Source organism: Pseudorasbora parva, chromosome 7 (genome assembly GCF_024679245.1).
Source record: "Pseudorasbora parva isolate DD20220531a chromosome 7, ASM2467924v1, whole genome shotgun sequence".
Classification (NCBI taxonomy): domain Eukaryota; kingdom Metazoa; phylum Chordata; class Actinopteri; order Cypriniformes; family Gobionidae; genus Pseudorasbora; species Pseudorasbora parva.
The window spans coordinates 13,954,908-13,979,398 of NC_090178.1; the positions used below are offsets into that span (position 1 = coordinate 13,954,908).

Consider the following 24,491-nt stretch of genomic DNA (forward strand, 5'->3'; position numbering starts at 1 on the left):
ATGGAATTTGTGTATAGCCTACGTTTTGATATAAATGTTGTTATTCAACATAGTATTTAAAAATACAACAACCATTACATTTAATGATTTTTTTCCATGGTTAAAAACGAAAAAGGAATGGACGCAAAAGTAGCCTACATGGACCGTTGCATTCATTTCACTGAATGTTGTTTCTGAAATTGGATAGGCTAGTCGATACAGTCATTTAAAAGCTTGTTAATGATTTCAGTGTATTTAAACGAGAAACAAGATTAAAAAAAATTGGGCGGTTTTTCGAAAAGTTTTGGGCTGGAAAACCCTGCTGGCATCTGGCAACCCTGACTGATAAAAAACAAACCCAATCCACCTTCTTGAGCCCGAAAACTGTTTGCTCAAACTAATCTCGAATTTACCCCGGTAACAACTGAAACCAGCTTTTTGCAACAAGCCACTGGTCTACATTTTCATGCAAAAACAAAGCACTACCCTTCAACATATACAGCACGTTAATAATCAATGTTTGAAATGCCACTTGCAATTTTTGTGTATATTGAATAATTTGACAGATTAACAGACATTTCCCAGAATGGTTTAACTGTAGAATTCAATGTTTATTTTCAATTTATCTGAAAAAAATTTGGTAGGAAAATCGCGGTGCTGTACCCCACAAAACATGAATACCTTTACAGAAAAAAGCAGGGAAGCATGGTAAAGAGTGGGCTTTATGCAGACTGAGTTTATTTAAAGTTTATTCATGAGGAATTGTCAAAGTAACACACTTAACACCTTTTCTCTTAAATTATTAATTTTTGATTAGTCTTCTTTACAATTTAATCAAAACAACACATCGAAAAAGACCCTCAGTTATATAAACTCCCACTTACCTCCGTAATCAGACTGTTTACATGAAGACTCACCATTTAGTACATGTATATTACATACAAAATTGTTGCAGCCAACAGATGAAGTCAAAGTAAGCACCTTTACAAACACGGAAGGGCACCAATAAAGTGCTACAGAACATCTTTGAATTGAATGTCAATGAATGTCACCTGGAGTGTACTTACACCATCCTGTGGGTGCTACGGTAAATTCAGATGCTGAAAGTAATACTGAATATACATTCACTGACCCCACTCCGTTCGCTGCTGCTGCTGCAATACCAATGCTATGATTATCAGTGTGTATCATGGTTAATACAGGTAGTAAGGTACTTAAATAACCAAAATGGAAGAACTTAAGAGTCTGTTGCCAACCAACATTACAATCTAGTCTTGAACAGACACAAGCTATGGAATAAATGTTGTACTGTTCAGTAATTGCCCATCTAAATGCAAGAGCTATAATAAATTATCACAAAATTAAACCATCTTAATGAGCACTGTTCAAAATGTGCTTGATTTTTCATTGCAAGTCTATTTTTAATTTTATTTTTAAATTGCTTGCCATTGTGGGCATCAATCTGGCTTGATGAAACTTCTCTCATTACAGATTCAGAATGACTGAAACATAAGCAGATGTAAAAACACTGATTAACTTTCAAAGGATGTAGAATCTAAACACATAATACCTGTCCATAGACAAAAAAAACCCTAACACAGCAGAAGATATTAGATTGTTTTATACTAGTGAATAAACAAAAATAACAAACAGTAGAAAACTTAGCAAAAGCCATCATGCAATGTTTAACCTGTAAATCTATACAGTATATAGAGTAAAAAAGGTTTTTTTTTTGTGTGCCATTTTCACTCCACCACACAATAGGTTGTAAATTAAATACCCAGTCACATTGAGCCCAAAAAGGTTTGTCTGACCCAAAATCCTTCTGTTTAAGTTCAACAATGTCTCTTAGTAGATCAAATATCACCTGTTTGCAGAGTCTGTTTGGCAAGCGCTTGGCTGGAGAACGGATTCTGAGAAATTATCTTGATCAGAGTTGTGTGAAGGGGTCTCAGATTCAGGGGATGAATGTGAAAAATCTGTGGACTCGCTTTCAATTTCCAAATATTCATCAGTTTTTTCCTTTTGTTGTTCTGTCTTTTTTATCTCAATTGCTGTTGCGTTTTCATCCTTCATTTGATCAACTTCATTTTCTGCATCGTCTTGGTCCAGGGTCAGATCAATTTTCTCAGTTATCTGGTTCACTTTGTCAACAGTATGTGTGTCCATTGGCTCGTCTTCTTCTGACTCAAGATCTACTACTTCAGGTCCAAGCATGGCCTCTGACAGTATATTTAACAGCTCCAATGGAGTATGAGGCAAATTTGTATGTGCTTCCTGATCAGGAAGCAGACGGGCCAAGCAGAATGAGTGCTGAATAAATTCAGGCCTAGCAGAGAAGCAAGACATGGCCTCTTCCAACCAAGATACGAGAAGCTGCACAAGGTCTTCAGACTTAACCCCGGATGCACCATCACTAGGTTGTTGTGCCCAACGAGCAAGAAATAACCGTTGCAGCACAGGGCGTATGCACATCTCCAGAGGTTGATGTCGGCCAGTACACCCAGATGGAACGGTGGCAAGGAATGCTTTGCTGCTACTGATTGTGGTTATGACATTCTCAGATGTTTGGCTATGATGGCTATCCATAACCAGCAGGGCTTGGTTCTCATTCTGCGAGTCCAGATGCTGTTTCCACACTTTGGTGGCCCAAACGTCTAGCTGTTCCGTTGCGCTAAAACCTTCCTCTTTGGCCATAAGTAGGATTGAGTCTGAGCTTCTGCTCAGTATGCTTGTGGCATGACTTGTGAAGAAAGTTGCAGGTAGCATTGTGCCATTTGCAAGCATTGCAAGGTAAATCCTTACAAAAGGCTTCCCAGAACCAGTAAACTGAAAAGCAGTCTCTCTGCTTATTTTGGTTTTCTCATTCAGCATGTTGAAGTCCACAAAAACAGAAAGCTGGTCCATAGCACCAATGGCACATTGTGGGACATTGTTTAGCTTTATTTGACTGTGCACCAACTCTGTGAATTTACGACAGTTTTCCTCCATGGCATTTGGGAGTTCCCGGTGTACTGTGAAAGAGGTATCCAAGCCCAATTTGTGCTCCATCATGAAGCTCACGGCCCACTCGTAAGAAATACGGAAAGAACCACTCTCATTGGTTTGGGTTTGGAGCTCTGATGCTTTTTCAAACAGTTTCGCCTCACTGATAGGACGCTGCTGTTCCCGTTGGGTCAGAACCCATTCCACTAGACGATCAACAGCTTCTCCACAGCTCCTACTGCTGCATTCATTTAATTGATTCTCTTTGGCTTGAAGCCAGGATTTAATGAGCTGAGGTTTGGTGTCCATTTCTTTAGCTGCTTTCTGGATCCCGGAGCACAGTGCAAGGAGTAGTATTCGACGCTGATGAATAGACAGAGTTTCCTCTCTGTTTTTCACAGGTTGTGAAAGCGTATTGGTCACAGTTCCCTCTAACTTTTGTTTAGCCACTGTTTGATGTGGCACCTCCTCGTCACTTTCAGTCGTCTCAGAGACTGAGTCAGTGTCTTCCTCTTCTAGAGGGGCCATTTCTTGGTCCACATCTTCATCTAAACTAGCATTGGCACCATGTGAAAATGTTTTGACATCCACTGTAGATCTGTGCAGTTCTCTTTCCATCATTTCAGTTCTATATTTAAGTCCAGGCTCAGTGCCATCCCTGGAAGGGAAATAGTGCGTCACTTTCCAGGGTCTGTATGGCATGAAACATTTTGAAACGTAAAATTTGCTAATTAAATATTATACATTTACATTTTAAATTTTAAGGCTTTTAGAATTGATCTATTGCAGGTTGCAATTCTGAATCCAACAACTGTTTAGAAAGAGTTGAGTTAGAACAAATGAGTTAGAAAGCATTTCACAAAACAACTTTGGTTTTGAACATACGTACCTCTTAGAATCAATGAATCCAACTTTAGCGTTACCTGTACAGGGAAAAAAAGAAAGAACATGAATTGTAATAAAGGACAATAAAAATGTAAACAATGTGTTTGTTATCTTTCTTGTTAAAATATGTAATACGATGCATTATCACTTTAATGCATGCCAATTAAAAAGCTGTATGAAAACTGTATTCTTTAATTTTGTGCAACATCTGAGTACAAAACAAACATTCAGGAATACATGGATTAATATTTAGTGTCAGTATTTGAGCTTTATAACCTTCATAATTAGGTGAGAAACCATGGTAGTCCCAGAAGCAGCAAGAACGTTTGCACAGATTCACACGGCATGCTGTGCAGCCATATATACTCTCATGACGCTCGTTTTTCAGGTTGCAAACTTTACATCTCCTTGTCCTACGGGTAATTTTGGCTAATCGATGTCTGACCCCTTCTTGAGTCTCCAGCTTTTCTTTTTTTACAGTCTGTTGTTCAAGCATGCTATCGTGGACTTGGTTCTGGCGCGCATATCTTTCGGCACACTTGGCCAGCTGGTATCCCAGACGTTTACGGTAGACGGCCTGGGAAAAGTGCCCCCCCTGAAACCACCCGGGTGGGTTGTCTTTGCGGGTCTCTCGTAGGACAATGAAAGAGTTGATGATGCTCAAGTTGACAAGGAACCAGAAGAGACGCCGCCAATTGGTGTCGAGAACCAGCCCGCCAAGTTGATTGCATGTCAGCAGCTGATTACAGATGTCAACACCACGCATGTTGTCCTGGAGCAACTTAAAGGCCTGGGGTCTTTCAATGGCGCAAAGCTCACCAATCTTAGTGGGAGATCGCCTCCACACCACGTCTGGCTGGCCTGCATCAGCATTTGTGGAGAGACATACCAGCTGCTTGTTATCTTTCCACCTGGTGGCAAGTAGTGGGGCGAGTTCATACTGCCGGAAATCACCTGGATTGTTCAGTGGAGGTTCATCCCAAAACTCCTTGGGCAAAATTGGGCTTTGGGGCAGGACAGAGCTAGAGCAGTATATACCAATGTCATACAGCTCCCGCATGAGTGGTACAGACACAAGTGAGCTGGACAAGAAAATGTGGTGATGTTTACCCTCAAGGCCCTCTATAAGTTGCGGTACAACTGATTTTCCCAAGTCTTTGTTTTTGTCCTGTCGTGTTAAGACCAGCAGTTTATGGCAGTAGCCTGACTTTGAGTCACACAGTAGCCATATCCTCGGCTGAGAATTTCTACTCTTCTCCTGAGCGATTCCTTTTTCATGACTTGGTAGGAAAGCTTGATCGACTGTCAGACACTTGTTTGGCCTGTAGGCATCCCGCATGCTTGTCTGCAGGATGCTGAGCATTGGCTGAAAAAACGACAACTTGTCAGCACTCTGGTTGTCATTCTCCACAAGCATGCTGCTCATTCGAATATGAGTGCTGATCTGCTTGAAGCGTTTGACTGACATGGTCCTGTAAAAGAGCTCACATATTCTGGAGCCATAGCGGCCATGGTGATGGTCCCAGGACCAGTACAACTCTGGCTCCACCTGACCTTGAAGCCCCATGAGGATAGAGAGACCAAAGAAACCTTTGATTTCCTCAATGGACACAGAGTTCCAGGAAGGATCCCCTTGCCCCAAAGAGCAGCAATAAGTAGCATATGAATTGGTCTCAAAAACGATCTGCTCAAAGAGGATGTCAGGAAAAAGAAGCTGGAAGTAGTCGAGGACATCGTTATTTCTGGCCATTATATGCTGTGGGCCACAACTGTCCATGAATTCTGGCACAGTTCCTTCCTCTTTGGGCAAAATCCACTGCTTCATGGACAACCAGTCAGGCTGTGTCCCAACATCACTAGCTTCATCCCCTTGTGGACCCTCCACCTCCTCCTCAACCTGGCAGAACTCAATATCTGTCTCCAAACACTCTGTAGGGGAGGGGAGGGATTATAGGAACACAGAGTTAGTCTTCTCCTTGGAGTCTCTACCATCACCAATAATCCATTTTATAACACCATGCTCAATGTATATGTAGTTCTGATAGGTCAGTTAGCTTTTGAAAAAAACAAAACAATAAGCAGCTCAGAAGCAGCAGATAATTTCCCGATGGATAGTCCTTGTTGTTATTCATTTGTCATGTTTCTAAATTACTCCATTTTAGGGTTTTTTTGTACTCCTCCTGATATTCTCCAGTTCATGTGGTGTGCAGTAGGTTTTGTGTAAATATTCATTCACTCATCCAGAGTGCTCTTGCAAAGGTTTGCCAGTAAGTCCTGCAAAGTCACACCAAGTACAAAAGGCCCCAGATTGTCCATTTTGACAATGGACAGCTTGAGCTCATACCCCACATGTGTGATTGCTGTGTATCACATACTGCAGGCTATTACTCAAGACTTTGCAAATGTTCTAAGCATATCTGTAATGTTTGAGTTTAGCTACATATGCTTGGAAAAAACATCCTTCTTTATTGTAGGTGTCTATCAACTGGATAAATAACATTCAAGCTGTGAAAATATATAGAGTGCTAAGCAGGGTGTGTCAATCAAACCGCAAGTTAAACAGTTTGCATATGTACAATGTTGAGATTCTCTGATGTAACATCTGCTGTCAAAGAGTTTGATTCAATTACAAAGTTTTGAACAAACCGATGTAATTACTACACACTGTTTAATTAAGTCTGTAGATAAGGATAGGGCTAAAACTTGTTGCATGTGTAACATTACATTGTGAATAAAACTTGTATTACAAAATAATCTTTTAGGATTTTTATTTATTCTCAAAGATTTTACATGCATTTGACACTTGAGAAGCATTCATTTTGTACCCTGTTGTTAAGTAAAAGTAATTTTCAGTTATAAGTTGTACAGACAAGATTCAAGTAGCAGTGTGTCATGATACTATTAATTTAGTTCCAAGGTATTTGTGTCTTAGAGTATTAGTATTAGTACTATAATCATGCAATTAATGACACCTACAATAGAGTTGGATGCCTTCTAACTACAGGATATAGAAAGCAGAGAAAGAAAAACAAGCATGCAGTAAGAAAACAACATTTTCTAAATACTCAGGAAAAACACATAATAATTATATTGAGTTAGAGAACACCCACCTTTACGAGTGAAGAGGCAGTGGGAGTGATTAGAGAACTTGATGAGATGTTTGGCCATCATGTTTCCCAGAGCAGTGGAGTACTCACAACCCGCACAGCTCAGCTTTACACCACTACAAAAGAGCAGCAAATTACCTGTAAAGTACCATTTCAGGTTTTGTAAAATAGAACTTGATTGAAACAATAATAAATTACCTAGGTGGCCCTTTTTTAGAAGCTTTTGGGACTCTTCCAGGAACGTGATTGCTGAAATAAATAAAAAAAAATTACAATCAATATAGCGTTGCATTGACTACCTGGCATACAATCTACCTGGCATTCTAAACTCCAAACTCCTATTTGAAGTGGCAGTTTTTTTTTATTTACAGAGGTGCAAGATGATGTATAGAAAGATGAATTGACTTACTTGATCATGTGGTTTGCATAAGCACGAGAACAGCACGTGCTGTAGAAGCATAGTGAGCAGTGAACATAAGTAGGGTAGTGATTAGCAAAGTCTGGAATGTCAAAAGTGCACTCCACACACTTATGTCTGCCGAGTAGTGCCCTGCAGAGTGGAAGACCAAAAGCACATACTCTGAAGTTCTGAAATCCAGTCTAAATGGTTCAAAGAATCCATTAAAATGTAACAAGCTTACCTCTGCTCTTGGAACTTGGACAAGAAGTCAAACGTCTTGCTGACCTGTTTCTTCCCAGATCCATGTCGTTGGGATTGCTGGTCACCACCAGATGTTTGTAAACTGCTAACACTATTCTTCTGAAAGTTACTGGATGCTTTTGGAGATGCCTGACCTGGTGACTTTTTCGTCCCAACATATGCCCTAATGGTCACCTAGAGATGACATTATCATTAAAATATATATTTTTGCTAATTTTGAACTTACTCTTAAACAAATAACCAAACCAATTTTACTTTCGTCCCAGGCTGGAGTCCTTCCAATTCACGAGGCTTTCGGAAAGTCCTGTGGTGATTGATTTTATGCTCGACTTTGTCCTTTGTGAACAAGAACTGTAGACGGCATTTGTTACAGTGGTAAACTGTTGACTTCTGGAGAGAATAAAAGAACACAGTCACATGATGGTTCAACATATGTCCGTTAAATCAACAATAATGGACATAAGAGCACATGCACATCTTTCTTTGCAAAATATTCAAACAATGCATCCTTATGGACCCATTTATCCAAGGTTGAAAATTACCCAAAGATTTTATTTACCAGCAAGACTTTGCAAAAGTAGCAAATAGTGTGCAAAAGGAGAATGTTGAAAATATTTATACATGCAATTATTATTGTAATATTCTCATAATGTATGCTCACCTGATGACGAATATAGTGCTGCTGGTAACTGGTGGAATGTTTGAAAACCTTGAGGCAGTACTGGCACAGAAGGTGACGGGTATCCTCATGCCAGGTACGAAAATGGTTAAACACATCCGAGTACAAGGAGGAGCGGTATTCACATACCTGAAAGTATCAAGACATTATAGACTGAGACACTCCTACTATAATAGATAAAATGGGTAATAAGGTTCATCCAGATCAATTTCAATTAATTTACCTGGCACACATAAGGCATCTCTCCAGGTTTGTGGGTGTTCTTCATGTGCTGCAGGAACACTGGCTCACTCTCAAAGGACCACTCACATATCTTACACTTGGCTGGACGGAAAGCATAACAACCACTAAATTAGCTGACAAACTGAACACAATGAAGTGTATGACACTTCAAACCAAGTAAAAAGTCAGGGGAAACATGACCATCAGAATGTAACACGTGTTAAATTTAAATGTGTGTTAACATTAAAAACATTTGTTGCCCCAGTAACCATGTTTGAATTTAGTCAAATATACTAGTGCACATGGCAAGAGTGTGTCTGTTGAAAAAAGAAAAAGAAAAACCTGTACCTGCATAGGCTCTATGCAGCATAACCAGTTTTACAAGCTCTTTTTTTAAATCTGTATCCAACTAGTGGTCAACTAAATAATTACATTTTCTGGGACAAGTGTGGGATGATAAACAAACTCTAAACGCTTTATATGTGTGTGTATGACCTGATTCACTACAAGGAAAGCTGCTAATGTTTCTTAGTCAGAAGAATATTATGGTATAAGAAATAATAATTTAAAAAAAAACATAAATTGTGGGAAACAAAAATGTGAAATCCAATTGTGAGGGCATTTGCATAACTTTCAACTTCAAAGCCCATCTAAATGTTTAACTGGACTAACATATGGATTGAATGTTGTAAACATCATTAGACAATTCAGGGTAAAAAACAAATACAGTTGTCTCTAAACATTAATGTACACTACCAGGTCAGTGAGATTTTTTACATATTCTGCAAGTATTCATTAATTGATCAGAAGTGAAAGACTTTTTTTTTTTTTTTTTTTTTTTACAAAATATTGTTATTTCAAGTAAATGCTCTTCTTTTAAACTTGCTTTTCATCGAAGCATTCTGAAAATATTACACTAAAATATTAAGCAGAACAACTGTTTTAAATGTGATAAATATTTCTTGACCATCAAATCAGAATGATTTCAGAAGTAGTAATGGCTGCTGAAAATTCAACTTTGCCAACACAGAAATTAAATTACATTTTAAATATGTAGAGACTTCTTTTTAAAACATTTATTTAAAAAAACAACACTATCATACAGAGCCCTGACATTTTTACAGTAGTGTATACTTCAAAGAAAAAGATTCTTTGAAGCATTAAATTGGAAAAATGTCTTACTAGATGACTCAATAGCAGTGTGGACGCTCTCCAGGTGGCACTGAAGACGAAATGGTGTGGGAAAGCGGCGGAAGCAGTGTTGGCAGGACGTGTGCGTGTCCATCTCCCCATTTTGCTGCTCCAACTCAACATGGTACCTCATGTGGTTCATAAGCCTGCAAGGAGAATAAGCACTTAATAAATGCAGCATTAAACCTATCATCTGCAACTAGACAAATATACCCTTAATTCCTACCCTAACTTGACTATCCATCAACGTACCTAACATTATTCTTTAATCTCTTGTTACAGGAAAGGCATTTAAAAGATAATGGTTCCTTAGAGTTGTCCATTGGTACATAGACTCGATTCCCCTCAAATGTGCCATAGTAGAAATCATCCACCAGCATGACAAGTCTGGGTGGAGTATCTCCAGCCTTTGTAGGTGGGCTATCCAGCTTGACACTAGGCACAACAGAGGGGCTCTTAGGTGGTGTCGCTGGCGTGTTCACAACAGTTGCTGTACTGCTTGTGTCGGGCTTCTGGACAAGACCTGGGCAGCAAAACTAAAGGAGGAATACGATTAATTGATCACTTTTTAAGTGACTAGACAAATAAGTAGCTGCAAAAATGTTATACTTACACACATATGACTCCGTAGAGCCTCGATCATTTTAAACTGAGCTCCACAACGAGGACACAAATGAGAGATTGTTGATGGTGTTGTATGGGTAACAGGGATTGCTACAAAAAAAAAAAAAAAAAAAAAGAGTTTGTTAATGCATCAGTTTCATACTGGAGTAAAGCCATGCTGATACATGCTAAAGATGCAGTACAAAGAACAGAGCAAACTTACTTTGGACAACATTTTGTGTCATGATAGGAACAGCAGAGGAAACAATAGGGCCGTTATTGGTTTTTTGATTGCTCATGACAACAAATGTCTGTGCTTGAGCCCCACCAGGAAGGTTAACAGATTTCACAAGGCTCATTATGTTTTGCATGTCCAAGGGTCCATTTCCTGGCTTTATTGTCACTGTAAATAAAAACAAATCCAGTTTTAGGGTAACATAAAGCTCTGGATGCTGATTGGTCAGTACAGTGTTCCAGCTGTAATAAATACCAATTTATGTTCTTTTATTTTGTAGCAGAATGATAGTGCTTAATGAATTTGTGTAATTAAAGTTTAAATTAAAATTCGTCCCTAGTTATTCAATTATTTTTTCATATCTTCTTCACTGCTTCTTAATGGTCACCATCCCACTCGTGGATGTATTGCCTTTATTCGTATCACATATTTAAGTAATCATTATTAATTAAGTATCATTTAAAAAGCTTACAAACTCAAAACTCATCCTATGAAAACCTTGGACATTGGGTTTTTGGATAACGGTACTTTTTACTTAATTATTTTAGTGGGCGGTATCAGGTTTCATATTACAACAAAACATATTTTTACTTTATAATCAAAATCTTTTCCAATCTTGACAAAACCCAGAGTCTCAAGGTACCATATTTGGCAATAGATTTGTGATAAAAGTTATATTTACACAGAAACTTAATAGTCAATTAACTTGTTGTTACAGGAGAACAAAACACAAACAAAAAATCAATGTGGGTGACACCCAGTGGCTATTTTTGCTACAATGCACATTTTTGGTTGATACATTCATTTTATGAAGTGCTTTCACTTCAGCAATATTCTGTTCAGTGTCTTCTTTAAAACAAGAACAAACATAAGTCTATATTCCAACGCATTCTTGAATTACAACCATTTTAGTTTGGATAGTGCATTTTCACATATATTCTCAAAAAGAGGGTTGACAGTTAAGAAGTAGCAATAGAGAGAACCGTTCATAACAGCTGCATCTTACCAATTTTAGTTGTGGTTCGTGCTGTGGAGGGCTGCGTAATGGTTGTAGAGGACATGGTGGCCAGAGAATTAATCGCAGGTGGGGCGACCGCTGTTGTGGTACGAATAGTGAGAGTAGCAGGGATCTGCACCGTGCTAAACGTGCTAGGCGCTTGGACCCTGTTTGCGACTTGCGTTCCGGCCCTTATCTGAGCTGGCTGGGTAATTATTTGGGTTGCTCCAACAGCTGGTTTAAAAATTTGTGTGCCAGGTGCTGAAAAGACATACAAATTAAACATCATTAAATCATTGATAATCAAAACTTGTAAAACTAAAACAAAAGTTTGAGACACATTTTGACATACCTTGGACTAAAGTAATGGGTCGAACAGTCTGGCCTTGTTGGACATTCAGCACCAAACTCATTGGGCTCTGGCCAGGCTGGATATTCTGCACAGGAAGACCCTGTATCATACCCAAAAGAAAACATTTTGATGAACAAATTTTAAAACAGCAAAAAATAAGCTGGGATCTATGAGGTGGGATAGCAGTACCTGTGTGGTAAAGTAAAACGGCTGGCTGTTGGTCGCATTACCAATAGATGTGCCAGGCAGGAGAACCTGCGACAGAGCCACAGTGCCCAGCCCTCCTCCTCCTGATGTTAAAAAGAGCTGCTGCCCTTGCATTGCTTTAGGAATATCCGTAGGAACCATGCGTTGAGTCACTGAAAGAATAAATAATTAGTTAAAGGAGTAGTGGAGCTAAAAATATAAAATGCTGTCTTCAAGATGTCACTGGTGTACCATTTTTTAGTTTATACAATTTTTGTGCTAACACATTAAACAACCCACTTTTATAATAACTTTATATGCACTTTTATAATAACTTTTGATGCAGTTTTTTTTAATGCCCCACTTTTAATTGAGTTTTAGCCAAGAAAGTATTTATAATTTGTGTTTTCAACAGAACGGAGCATGCAATACAGGTTTGAAGGATGAGTAAATAATGAGAGAATATTCCCTTCAGCAAGCAAAATAATTGATAATAAGGAACAGGATACTCACATGTATTTGTGATCAGCGGAACCGTGTTTGCCGTATTTATTACGGGTGGTAGGCTTGGGATAAGCACAGTTTTAGGCTCAGCTGGAATATCAACCACCGTGGCAGGAGTGGAAGACACTTAACAGTGGAGAAAGACTTTTGGTTAGCATAAGGACATTAAAAGGATTATTAAAACACAAATATTTCTTAATTACACAAAGAGTATCTATATTATGTGTGATCTAAGCATACATTTAACTATAATACCGGAAGAATATATACAAAATACACACCAGTGGGAGTACTGCTTTCAGCATTCCCTACTGATTCATCCATTGAATTTTGCTGTTGCCATGGTTCCAGCTCCTCCTCCTCACACTCCATAAACAAATCCGCATCCATGTTTCTGAAATATAAAATGTTTATTGAGCTAAACAGTTAACATGTCTTTTACATAGGAAAAAAACTGTAATGTTATTGCTGCCAATGGCATTTAGTGTATTAATACATCATAAGTCGGGAAATGTTTAAGGTTTAATGGTTAAGGTTATTTTTTATTTGACAGGTGAATGACATTTTTGAAGTGAATACCCTCACAATATTCACCGGGCTCTGACAGCATTCAGGTCCGACCAGTTTCAACGTCAAGGGTGGCGTTTACAAAACCGCCTCATCCTGCAATTTACATAAATAAATAAACGAGTGAGTAAACCCCATTTCGTGTTCACGTATATTATATATAAATATCCTGTATTAAAATGAGTTAGATATTCAGTTCGCTACCGAATCACTTCAGAAAAGCCCTCAATACATTGTCTAAGTAACGTTACGCGCAATGTGATTTCATCCAACTGAAAGAGGCGAAGAGAAAAGTAGTTCCTCTGCCCTTACATCCAATGCGTGAGACTGGATGATTTGACAGACCTACTTAAAAGCATTAGCCTTAGATATGAGTATAATAACAATAAATGCGGATTAAAATCTAAAGTAGGTTGGAACAAGAATCAGAAGTATGTTTATTACAAATACTCGGTCACAAATGATGCAGCAACCCCCTCGCGCGCTAAGTGCGCACTCCGCACACTGTCCCTTGCGCACATAATGAACGACGATCACATAATGCGTGGATTAAAGCGCGAACACAACGAATATGGTCGAATTTATAAATAATACTTACCGGATTATAGTCTATATGGAAATATGTTCAATGTGATATATTGAAAGCACACAAAGCCTGCCGGTACGTCACAGACGAGACGAATAAATGCGCTAAATGGGCAGAGGCTCCTGCTCTTTCTGCGGCAACGATTGGTTGATGCGTGCAAAACGCCACTTCCTGTTTTGGATTCGGACCTGTGATTGGCTGTAATCTCTGAAATAAGGAGGAGTGGTTACTGGAACAAGAAAATGGCTTCCTTCCTTGTAACGACAACATTTTACACTACCTAACCAACTGCTGGCTAATAGTGACAAGAAGATAGTGTTGGGATTTTATTTTACACAGTGCTGGAGTTTTGTGGATAAACAGTTAAAACCATCATAGACAGGTCTTTTTTCAACTCAATTCAAGAGTTTAAATTATTGATCACTTAAAATATATCCCATATGAAAATATTTGTTAAAAATAGGAATATTCCTCTTACATGTACAAAGCACTGATAAATAGGATAGGGAAAGCCTGTACTTTTCCAGAACCGGTTTCAATTTAAAAGATAATGGAAACAAATTATATTGATTTGGTCTCATTAACGGATGGATGGATGGACGGTTTCATTAACGGTTCTCAAAAGCGCGTCCTTCCGCCAGTGTGGACGGAACATCACATTGCAGTGTTTACTACACTACTATTCTGATTCACTGCAAAGCCGCTACAAACGAGCGGAGATACATGAACAAACAGCTCTTTTGAGTCGGTTCTTTTTGATGCAACAAAAACAGATGGCGCGACCAGTGTACTACCGAACAAATGATTCATCTGAACTGATTCTTTTTAGTGAATCAAAAACATACTCAGAAGGAGCGCGATATCCGACTGAACCAATACATTTTTGTTGATGTTGTACTTTATTTTTTAACATACAGATTATTTTTAATACCGCAAAATGTCCCAGGCCTATTTTACTCTCAGAGCTGAATATTATTAAAACCACACTATATGACAACTATTACAAGAAAGTTGAAACTGATGCTGAGATAAACGTTTCATAACAATGAAATCTGCTGCTAAAGCAGCCAGTTGGCGAAGTGGACAGCAGGTAGGCCACTAAGCTGTTGGTGTTGTTGCTTAAGACCTATATATAGCATTCTGCACAGGACACAACAACCCAGGGTTATTCTTCATTTTGTAGCCTACACCTGCTACATGAGATATGATGGATCGAGTCACACCATCTGATAGATTGAATTATGGCGCTGTCCTCGCGCTGGCAGTGATAAGTAAGTTTGACAAGTGTCTTTATTTAAAATCTCTCTCTCTCTCTCTCTCTCTCTCTCTCTCTCTCTCTCTCTCTCTCTCTCTCTCTCTCTCTCTCTCTCTCTCTCTCTCTCTCTGAAATAATTTAGAATTTTTAAAAAGAAATAGGCCTACGTAGCCTATTCAACACGGGTAAATAGAGATCAAGAGCAAAGACATTTATAATGGCTGTCAAATAAATGCTGTTCTTTTGAACTATTACACAATTACCACAATTTAATAATAGGCCTAATAAGAAATGTTGCATGCTAAATTAGCATTTTAGAATGATTTCTGAAGGTTCATGTGACACTGAAGACTGCAATAATTACTGCAGTAAATTGCTCTCACTTGAAATATTGTTAAAATATAAATAAGAAAACATTTTAAATTGTACTATTTTTTTCAGAATACAGCTTTTACTGTATTTTTGATCAAATAAATGCTGCCTTGCTGAATATAAGAGACTTTCATTAAGTATTGTGTATGTAATACATCTATCATACAGGCTTTATGCTGCTGCGAAAATGGATAGCTGGTGGTGTCTGCAAAAGCTATGCTCGTTTGGATGGAAAGACAGTTGTGATCACTGGTGCCAACACTGGGATTGGCAGGGAAACTGCAAAAGATATGGCTCGTAGAGGTATGGCACAATACCTGAGTCCTCATCTATTATTCCCTTACTTTCAGTGTATAAGTAAAAATGTGTGTGCAGGAGCTCGGGTAATGATGGCCTGCCGGGACTTGACACGTGCTGAGAACGCTGCGGAATATATTAGGCGCTCCACAGGAAATGGCAACGTAGTCATCCGACACTTAAATCTAGCCTCTCTCTATTCTGTCCGAGAATTTGCCAAAGAGTTCATATCCACAGAAGAACGGCTGGATATACTCATCAACAATGCAGGTAGGTAAGATTTAACAAGAATGATGCAAGCAAATATAGAGATTTTAAAGGGGACCTATTTTACAAGATGCAATAGAAGTCCCAGGTGTCCCCACAATGTGTCTGCGAAGTTTCAGCTCAAAATACCCCACAGATAATTTATCATACTATGTTGTAAATGCCCGTTTTAGAGTGGAAGGAAAAACATGCTGTTTTCGTGCATGTATCTTTAAATGCAAATGAGCTGCTGTTTCCCACCCCACTTTCCAGAAGAGGGCTGAGTCTTTACAGCTCTTGCCTCACTACTCTGCCAAAAACTAAAACATCGGTTGAGTTTTGATTATCATCGCGGTCACACCCAAGTGACATTGTAGCTCTTCATCATTGTGAAAGTTTATTATCTGCGTTTTAAAGCCATATTAGTCTAAAGGCCTGTTCACACAGGGATAATTTTCACCGTGACTCATGACTAAACAAAGGGTGCCAATGTGAGTGTGCATACTGATGTGCAAAACCCAAGATGTAAAAGTGCAATTTTTAAAAAAAAAAACGCCTTGGGTTTGTTTTTGTTTTTTTGATGCGGCACATTAAAAACTGGCCGACCAATGAGATTGGCGCCTTTGTTCACGTGTCTGGAGCTACTGAAGTTACTGTAAAACACGACGTGGTGGCACTCATGCACAAAACGATCTTGCTGAGCACACATTGATACGACGAAGAGGAAGTAAGTTGACAAAAAAGATGAGTTGCAAATGCTGCTTGTCAGTTAGCAAAAAGTTTGTGAATGGTTTTGGCAAGAACGTAAATACTGTCTCTCAAGAAAATCAATTGGGTGTGAACACAGACGCGCCAAAAAATGCTGGAGGTAAGCGTGTGCGATAATTGTCCCGGTGTGTACAGGCCTTAAACATCTAATATATACGGTTTTCTGAGCGCACAGAATGCTGAATGTCAGACGGCGCATCCTGTGAGTATTAAACTAAGTTCTCTTTCATGTCTTATTTTGCTTTAAACTGTCAAGTACACATAATGTTATGTCAAAAACACACAATATTCACATAAACACACTCGGTCTGTTAATGCAAACAACAAGTCAACAAGTGTCAAATCGCATGTGTGTATTAGACCTGTGTATTAAAGTGAAAGCAGCATAATATACAGTACCTACTGCAAATATGCTGTTAAAGGATTAGTTCACCCAAAAATGAAATTTGTCATTAATGACTCACCCTAATGTTGTTCCACACCCGTAAGACCGTGTTATTTAAGGTTTGAAAACAAACGTGGGAGAGAAGACAATGGTGAATAAAGTTTAAGTTTTTGCTATTTTTGGACCAAAATGTATTTTTGATGTTTCAAGAGATTCTAATTAACTATCTGATGTCACATATGAACTACTTTGATGATGTTTTTATTACCTTTCTGGACATGGACATTATAGTGTGCATACACTTAGATACGCTGTCAGACTAAATATAAAATATCTTTAACTGTGTTCCGAAGATGAACGGAGGTCTTACAGATGCGGAACGTTATTAGGGTGAGTCATTAATGACATAAATTTCATTTTTGGGTGAAATAACCTGAGGACAGCCTCTTGGGACATGTGGTCTTCCCCTCACAGCCGGTGGAAAAGAGTTGGGCTAGGACTCGACAGAAATCATGTTGATGGATGCGGTTATTCAAATTACTGTAGTATAAAGCAGAGCAGGACAGGGTGTTGTGGAGCTGAGCAAGGCCACTGGAGCAATTGTTAATGAGAAGAACAACACATGCCTCGTGAGCAGCGGGACTTTTATTATGACAGGACACAGTCGTCAGGCACCGGAGCTATTTACGCTTTTCCGGTCATGAGTATGAGGTAACGTAGCTCTGTTTATCATATTAGATACATTTGAGTGTGTATAAAATGATGTTATGATGTTACTCTGTGCGTTCGCTCAGCGGCTGCTGTGACACTTGTTCACACTGCTAAGAGTAAAGTGCTTCTGCCAAATAAAACCGGAAACCTAACCGAGGGTAACGCAGATATGACGCAATTGACAGGAGACTCCCTCAGACACTATGCTCAGAGGTCGCGGCTCCTTGATTAAAATAGCAATTTTCTCACAATTTACAAATAGTTGGAAACATTTGGGATATTGTAAGTACTCAACTGAACAAAATATATAACACTGGCTTAGTGGTTTTTGGATATTTTACTGCAAAAATACTACATAGTGCACTTTTTAATATGAATCAAACAACAAAAGTAAAACAGAAAATTATGAAATTATGAATTGATTGAAACTCAATTTGAGTTATCTTTAGTAGCTTGAATACACTTCTTACTCGAATGCTTCTGTTAAATGCTCTGGCAAGGAGATAAAAACATTGCGGACTGTGTACAGCTCACTGGGGGCGGGGTCTATGGAAATAGGGCAGAGTCTGTCAGCAGTCGTGGGTGGGGCCTATGCATATGTCTTGTTTTGAGACACTGCTTATGATTTATGGGATTACAAAAAGATTTTTTACCATTGTGCAATTGGTGGTTGGTTGTGTAGACATACTGCGACACACATTTTTTCTTTCTTTCTGACAGGTGTGATGATGTGTCCAAAGTTGATCACAGAGGATGGCTTTGAGACACAGCTGGCTGTCAATCACTTGGGACATTTTCTTCTGACCAATCTACTATTAGGAATGCTAAAGAGATCCTCCCCCAGCCGCATAGTGAATGTGTCCAGTGTTGCACATGTTGGTGGTAATTTTCCAAAAATTCACTATTTTTCTAAAGTTATTTTATGCTCACCAAGGTTGTGCTAATGATTAAAAATACGGAAAAAAATGTAATATTGCGAAATATTTATATATACCTTATAGTTATGTTTTCTATTTTAATATATATTTTAAAATGTAATTTATTCCTGTAATGGCAAAGCTGAATTTTCAGCATCATTACTCCAGTCTTCAATGTCACATGGTCCTTCAGAAATCATTCTAATATGCTTATTTGGTGCTGAAAAAAAAACATATGATTATTATCAATGTTGAAAACAGTTGTGGAGATTAGCATTTTTGTGGAAACTTTTTAAAAAATCAGGATTCTTTGATTAAAGGGGTGGTTCCGTAGTTTTTTTCTAGGCTTGGTTGTGTTTATGGGGCGCATTATAACAACGCAGTCCTAATAAGTCTTCTTTTTAATTAATTTTTTTAAAGACCATATTTTTCTTATATTTTACCTTTTTTCCACACCACTGTCTCCACTGTCCTTTGAACGGCTCGTTTACTACCTACTTCTATGAAGCCCATCCCTCCGAAAAATGCAATGGTCTTAGATTGGTTAGATGGCCAAATGTAGTTTCATGTATTTTTATTGGCTGAAGTGCCAAGCACAGGTTGCCGGATACGGCACGCCCCTTACCATTACAGGCAGAAGTCACATCTGCGGTGACTAGCAAGGGTTTATGATGTCACCAACCCGGGAAGAAGCTCGTTGTAGTCCAAACTACAGTCCAAATATCTCTGTTTGCATTGAACTTTCAGCGCTGTAACTTTGCAGATACTGTTTATGCTCAATAAACAACATTACACACTAACTAAAGTTAAAAAAAGGGAAATCGCATGCAACCACCCCTTTTTATAGCAAGTTCAATTTTAACGCATTCTTACTGAAACAAAGTATTTATTTCTTTACCAATTAAAATTTTCTGGACACTAGTGTAGATGTTAAAGTAAAATACAACCAAACAAAAGAGCCCTTTTAGTCAAATAAATATCCATATTTGTCACTGTTTTCCTCTAGGTAAGATTGAATTTGATGACCTTTTCTTTGACAAGAGGCCTTACAGTCCTTTGGTCAGCTATAAACAGAGTAAGCTGGCCAATGTGCTTTTCTCCAAAGAACTTGCACGAAGAATCAAAGGTATAGATACTACAGTTTTTGGTATTGCAAACAAGTTTGAAACATAACAAACAAGACAATAAAACCTGTATTCTTTTTTATTGTTCCATCATTGTTGATTTTGTCACATACTGTTTCAATGGCCATGTTTAATCAAGTTTGCAAGCAGTTCATATCCAAATAAAGCAATTGACCCTTTGCAAAGATCCCCCCCCCCGCCGATGTTAATTTACTAACTGTCCTGTCTGGTTTGTTTGTCAGCCAAAATAGCGGATTCAGCGTTATGATTGGCCAGATTGCCTTTCAATCGAATTAGATGAATACTTTCTTGTTGTTCGTGTTGCTTATATAAATCTTCCATATATAAATGTTCCATAATCTTCCATGGGTTCTTCCATAGGTACAGGAGTTTCCTCATACTGCCTGCATCCGGGAGTGATTCGAACAGAGCTGAATCGCCATATTCTGTTATGGTATCCCATGATGAAGACTCTACTTACTCTGCCCAGTATGCTGCTGATGAAAACTCCCTGGCAGGGTGCACAGACCTCTATATACTGTGCTGTCACTGAAGGCTTAGAGAGGAAGTCTGGCAGCTACTTCAGGTAAATGCAATACTTTATCAATTGCTCCTAGTCACCCTGGTGTGGGTATCTTCAGATATTTTACTCATAAGAATTTCTAGGGGTGCCAGTAATTGAGGCCAACATGCATGGAAGAAAAACATTTATTTCATGAGACACCCCTGTCTGTGTGATTCCTAACACCCCAGTATAGTGATGGGGACACTATACTGTCAAAGAGCACCGTCTCTCTTTGGTCATTAAAAATCCCAGGATGTCCTTCGGAAAAAGAGTAGGGGTGTAACCTCGGCATCCTAGCCAAATTTGCCCATTGGCCCCTGCCCATCATGGCCTCCTAATCATCCCGGTCTCCTCTCTACTAATCAGCTGGTGTGTGGTGAGTGTTCTGGCGCAATATGGCTGCTGGTGGATGCTGCACATTGGTGGTGGGTTGAGAAGATTCCACCTTCAATGTAAAGCGCTTTGAGTGCCTTGAAAAGTGCTATATAAATCTAATAAATGTATTATTATTAAATAAAAGATAAAAGGATAAACAATGCAGATATATTTTCACAGTTACCTTTGCTCAAATTTACCAAGGGTGCCGATATTAGTGAAGGGCAATGTATTTGAGTGAGCTGTAACTCAGTACTTGCGTTTAAAAGTGTAATTCGGCAATATTTCTCTGAAAAACTGACGCGCAATGAAATCTGCCGTAGACAAAGCCGAGAAGGACCCATCTGTTGTATCGTTCATTTAATGGGAAATGAAGAATGCATTTGGAGGCCACATTTGAAGGTGCCTTTGAATTGGGACAGTCTTTGTCGTGCCACGATGACACAATCAGCTTTCAAAGGATGCAGCCTCTGAATTGGGACACAACTTAGCAGAGCCTTCCTTTGAGAAGCACCACGAAGTTTCACTCAGATATACCACACAATAGGAAACAAAAGACTTCTGTTTCATGTCGACTTTTAAAGACGTGGCAAGATAACTAGATAAACTCTGACTGGTTTTTGTGCATTTGTTTTGTGCAGTGACTGTGCTGAAAAAGACCCTGCTCCAGAAGGAAAAGATGATGCGGTGGCAAGAAGGTTGTGGGAGGAAAGTGCTCTACTGGTCGGACTAAACAACCAACACTGACACTCCTGAATGCAAGCGCTCCCCCTAGTGGGGAATCCTGTGACCCAAAAACATACTAGTAAAGTAGTAGAACCACAGATAGGAAGTCATGGCAGAGCTAATGCCAAGACAAATTACATGATTTGCATCGAGAGATGCATATTTGCCAGCATTGTTTTTTTCATTATTCATGGAACAGGATTTTCAAGAAAAAAGCAGATGTGTGGCTGTTTTTTTTTCATTTGATCACATTCTGATCAATTAAAAGTGGACCGCTTTGGGTAAAGAGCAAGAAGCACATCATGCTCTGTTTGTTACTATCCAACAATAAGTTATGCCATTTAAAAAACTTTGTTCTCAGAATTCATTCTTGATGACATGATAGTGCCCAGCACATTTTAGGTAATTTCACCTTGTGCATATATTATCAAACAAACTCCCGTAAGATTATTTTAAAAAGAAATTAGAAGAGCATTGTGTCTAGTATTACATACCTAAATGATGTATATAGATTGTATTTATTATAACTGAATTGATATAGGCCTATAATTTAACCATGCACTAGATGGCGTTAAATATGTGTTTTTGGAAACATGGCATGCTATGTTTCCCTCTACTTAAATTATAATACAACAAGCCTGCATCCTTCCACAATTACAACACAGTTGAAAACTAAAGGAAAATATGGTTTGGAAAGAAGCAGACCCTGGATCACATGATCACCCTGTGATGTGTTGACAGTTGCAGTTATGTAACAAGGAGACTAAAATCAATATAAAACAGTCCAACTGCTAATTTTTCTCTTTGTCGGATTTTGCATTTCGATATTTATTTCCCCTGATTATATACATATTAACAATTGAAAAATTGAAAAAAGATGGCAGCAGACATCAGAATGACTAATCATGATTTCATGTAATGTCCAAGATATGCACTGAAGAGTGGAGGAAATACATATATATATATATATATATATATATATATATATATATATATATATATACACAGTGGGGAAAATTAGTATTTGAACACCCTGCTATTTTGCAAGTTCTCCCACTTGGAAATCATTGAGGGGTCTGAAAATGTCATCGTAGGTGCATGTCCACTGTGAGAGACATAATCTAAAAAAAAAAAAAAATCCAGAAATCACAATATATGATTTTAAACTATTTATTTGTATGATACAGCTGCAAATAAGTATTTGAACACCTGTCTATCAGCTAGAATTATGACCCTCAAAGACCTGTTAGTCTGCCTTTAAAATGTCCACCTCCACTCCATTTATTATCCTAAATTAGATGCACCTGTTTGAGGTTGTTAGCTGCATAAAGACCACTGTCCACCCCATACAATCAGTAAGAATCCAACTAATAACATGGCCAAGACCAAAGAGCTGTCCAAACACACTAGAGACAAAACTGTACACCTCCACAAGGCTGGAAAGGGCTACGGGGAAATGGCCAAGCAGCTTGGTGAAAAAAGTTGGAGCAATCATTAGAAAATGGAAGAAGCTAAACATAACTGTCAATCTCCCTCGTTCTGGGGCTCCATGAAAGATCTCACCTGGTGGGGTTTCAGTGATCCTAAGAAAAGTGAGAAATCAGCCCAGAACTATACGGGAGGAGCTGGTGAATGACCTAAAAAGATCTGGGACCACCGTTTCCAAGGTTACTGTTGGTGATACACTAAGACGTCATAGTTTGAAATCATGCATGGCACGGAAGGTTCCCCCGCTGAAACCAGCACATGTCCCGGCCCGTCTTAAGTTTGCCAATGACAATTTGGATGATCCAGAGGAGTCACGGGACAAAGTCATGTGGTCAGATGAGATCAAAATAGAACTTTTTGGTCATAATTCCACTAAACGTGTCTGGAGGACGAAGAATGATGATTACCATCCCAAGAAAACCATCCCTACTGAGAAGCATGGGGGTGGTAGCAGGTTTTGGGGGGGGGGTTCTGCACATGGGACAGGGCGACTGCACTGTATTAAGGATAGGATGACCAGAGCCATGTATTGCGAGATTTTGATAAACATCCTCCTTCCCTCAGTTAAAGCATTGAAGATGGGTCGAAGCTGGGTCTTCCAACATGACAATGACCCGAAGCACACAGCCAGGATAACCAAGGAGTGGCTCTGTAAGAAGCATATCAAGGTTCTGGCGTGGCCTAGCCAGTCTCCAGACCTAAACCTAATAGAGAATCTTTGGAGGGAGCTCAATGTGTTTCTCTGCGACAGGCCAGAAACCTGACTCTATCTAAGTGGGCCAAAATCCCTCCTGCAGTGTGTGCAAACCTGGTAAAAAACTACAGGAAACATTTGACCTCTGTAATTGCACACAAAGGCTACTGTACCAAATATTAACATTGATTTTCTCCAGTGTTCAAATGCTTATTTGCAGCTGTATCATACAAATAAATAGTTAAAAATCATATATTGTGATTTCTGGATTTTTAAAAAATGTAGATTATGTCTCTCACTGTGGACATGCACCTACGACGACAATTTCATATATGTGTGTGTGTGTGTGTGTGTGTGTGTGTGTGTGTGTGTGTGTGTGTGTGTGTGTGTGTGTGTGTGTGAGACAAAAAGTGCTGCATAATGTAAAAAAAAAAAACAACAAAAAAACATTTGGACATATTTGTCAGATTGAGACAATATACTGATGATTTCCCTGCCAGCAAATAACAAATCTTACTCTTCAATTGAGCCTCTGTCCCTGAAGAAGTTTCCCCCAGGGAATCATTTGTGTGTGAAATTGGCTTCCAAACAGCTGAGTCATTTTCCTGTATTCAATTCTTTGTATGCTCATTACTGATAAGTGATTGGTAATAATAACGTGGAGGATAGTGGCACACAGAACCACTTCTGCACCTTGACAGGACAAAGATGTTTCATGTAAACATAATTAGTAAAAAAAAAAAAAAAAGATGAATCAAATACTTCAAGGCATGACAATGCACAAGACCCTCCGTCATTTCTGAATGCCTTGCAACAGAGAATAAAGATG

General features: G+C 38.8%; 2 protein-coding genes across 6 annotated transcripts; one reads left to right on the top strand and one right to left on the bottom strand.

Annotated features, from left to right (window-relative positions):
• Positions 1-692: 692 nt before the first annotated feature.
• On the bottom strand, positions 693-13,889 carry pogzb (pogo transposable element derived with ZNF domain b). 5 transcript variants are annotated; one of them, XM_067448251.1, is made up of 21 exons: positions 13,752-13,889; positions 13,181-13,249; positions 12,868-12,980; positions 12,596-12,712; positions 12,086-12,255; positions 11,897-11,996; positions 11,554-11,805; positions 10,536-10,715; positions 10,323-10,423; positions 9,962-10,245; positions 9,701-9,855; positions 8,520-8,620; positions 8,279-8,425; positions 7,873-8,004; positions 7,598-7,791; positions 7,366-7,506; positions 7,155-7,205; positions 6,960-7,072; positions 4,126-5,778; positions 3,854-3,887; positions 693-3,622 (listed from the first exon to the last, which is right to left on the bottom strand). In XM_067448251.1, exons 3-21 carry the CDS (start codon positions 12,974-12,976, stop codon positions 1,843-1,845), a joined length of 5,814 nt encoding a protein of 1,937 aa, XP_067304352.1. In that variant the 5' UTR covers positions 12,977-12,980; positions 13,181-13,249; positions 13,752-13,889; the 3' UTR covers positions 693-1,842. The 5 variants fall into 5 exon arrangements, with proteins under 5 accessions (XP_067304352.1, XP_067304349.1, XP_067304351.1 ...); XM_067448248.1 differs by having other exon boundaries at positions 7,873-8,007; XM_067448250.1 differs by having other exon boundaries at positions 7,873-8,007; positions 13,172-13,249.
• Positions 13,890-14,007: 118 nt separating this feature from the next.
• On the top strand, positions 14,008-22,356 carry si:dkey-23o4.6 (retinol dehydrogenase 12). The gene is made up of 8 exons (XM_067448254.1): positions 14,008-14,829; positions 14,923-15,010; positions 15,535-15,669; positions 15,742-15,933; positions 18,494-18,655; positions 19,697-19,816; positions 20,196-20,400; positions 21,396-22,356. The coding sequence occupies exons 2-8, from the start codon at positions 14,944-14,946 to the stop codon at positions 21,499-21,501; spliced, it is 987 nt and encodes a 328-aa protein (XP_067304355.1). The 5' UTR covers positions 14,008-14,829; positions 14,923-14,943; the 3' UTR covers positions 21,502-22,356.
• The last annotated feature ends 2,135 nt before the right edge of the window (positions 22,357-24,491 follow it).

Coding starts and splice junctions, on each gene's coding strand:
- pogzb (XM_067448248.1), bottom strand. CDS start 12,976: ATGGATGCGGATTTGTTTATGGAGTGTGAGGAGGAGGAGCTGGAACCA. Junction 10,424..10,535: donor GACACAAAATGTTGTCCAAA/GTAAGTTTGCTC, acceptor TTTTTTTTGTAG/CAATCCCTGTTACCCATACA. Junction 8,426..8,519: donor AGATGCCTTATGTGTGCCAG/GTAAATTAATTG, acceptor TGATACTTTCAG/GTATGTGAATACCGCTCCTC.
- si:dkey-23o4.6 (XM_067448254.1), top strand. CDS start 14,944: ATGATGGATCGAGTCACACCATCTGATAGATTGAATTATGGCGCTGTC. Junction 15,934..18,493: donor TATACTCATCAACAATGCAG/GTAGGTAAGATT, acceptor TCTTTCTGACAG/GTGTGATGATGTGTCCAAAG. Junction 19,817..20,195: donor ACTTGCACGAAGAATCAAAG/GTATAGATACTA, acceptor GTTCTTCCATAG/GTACAGGAGTTTCCTCATAC.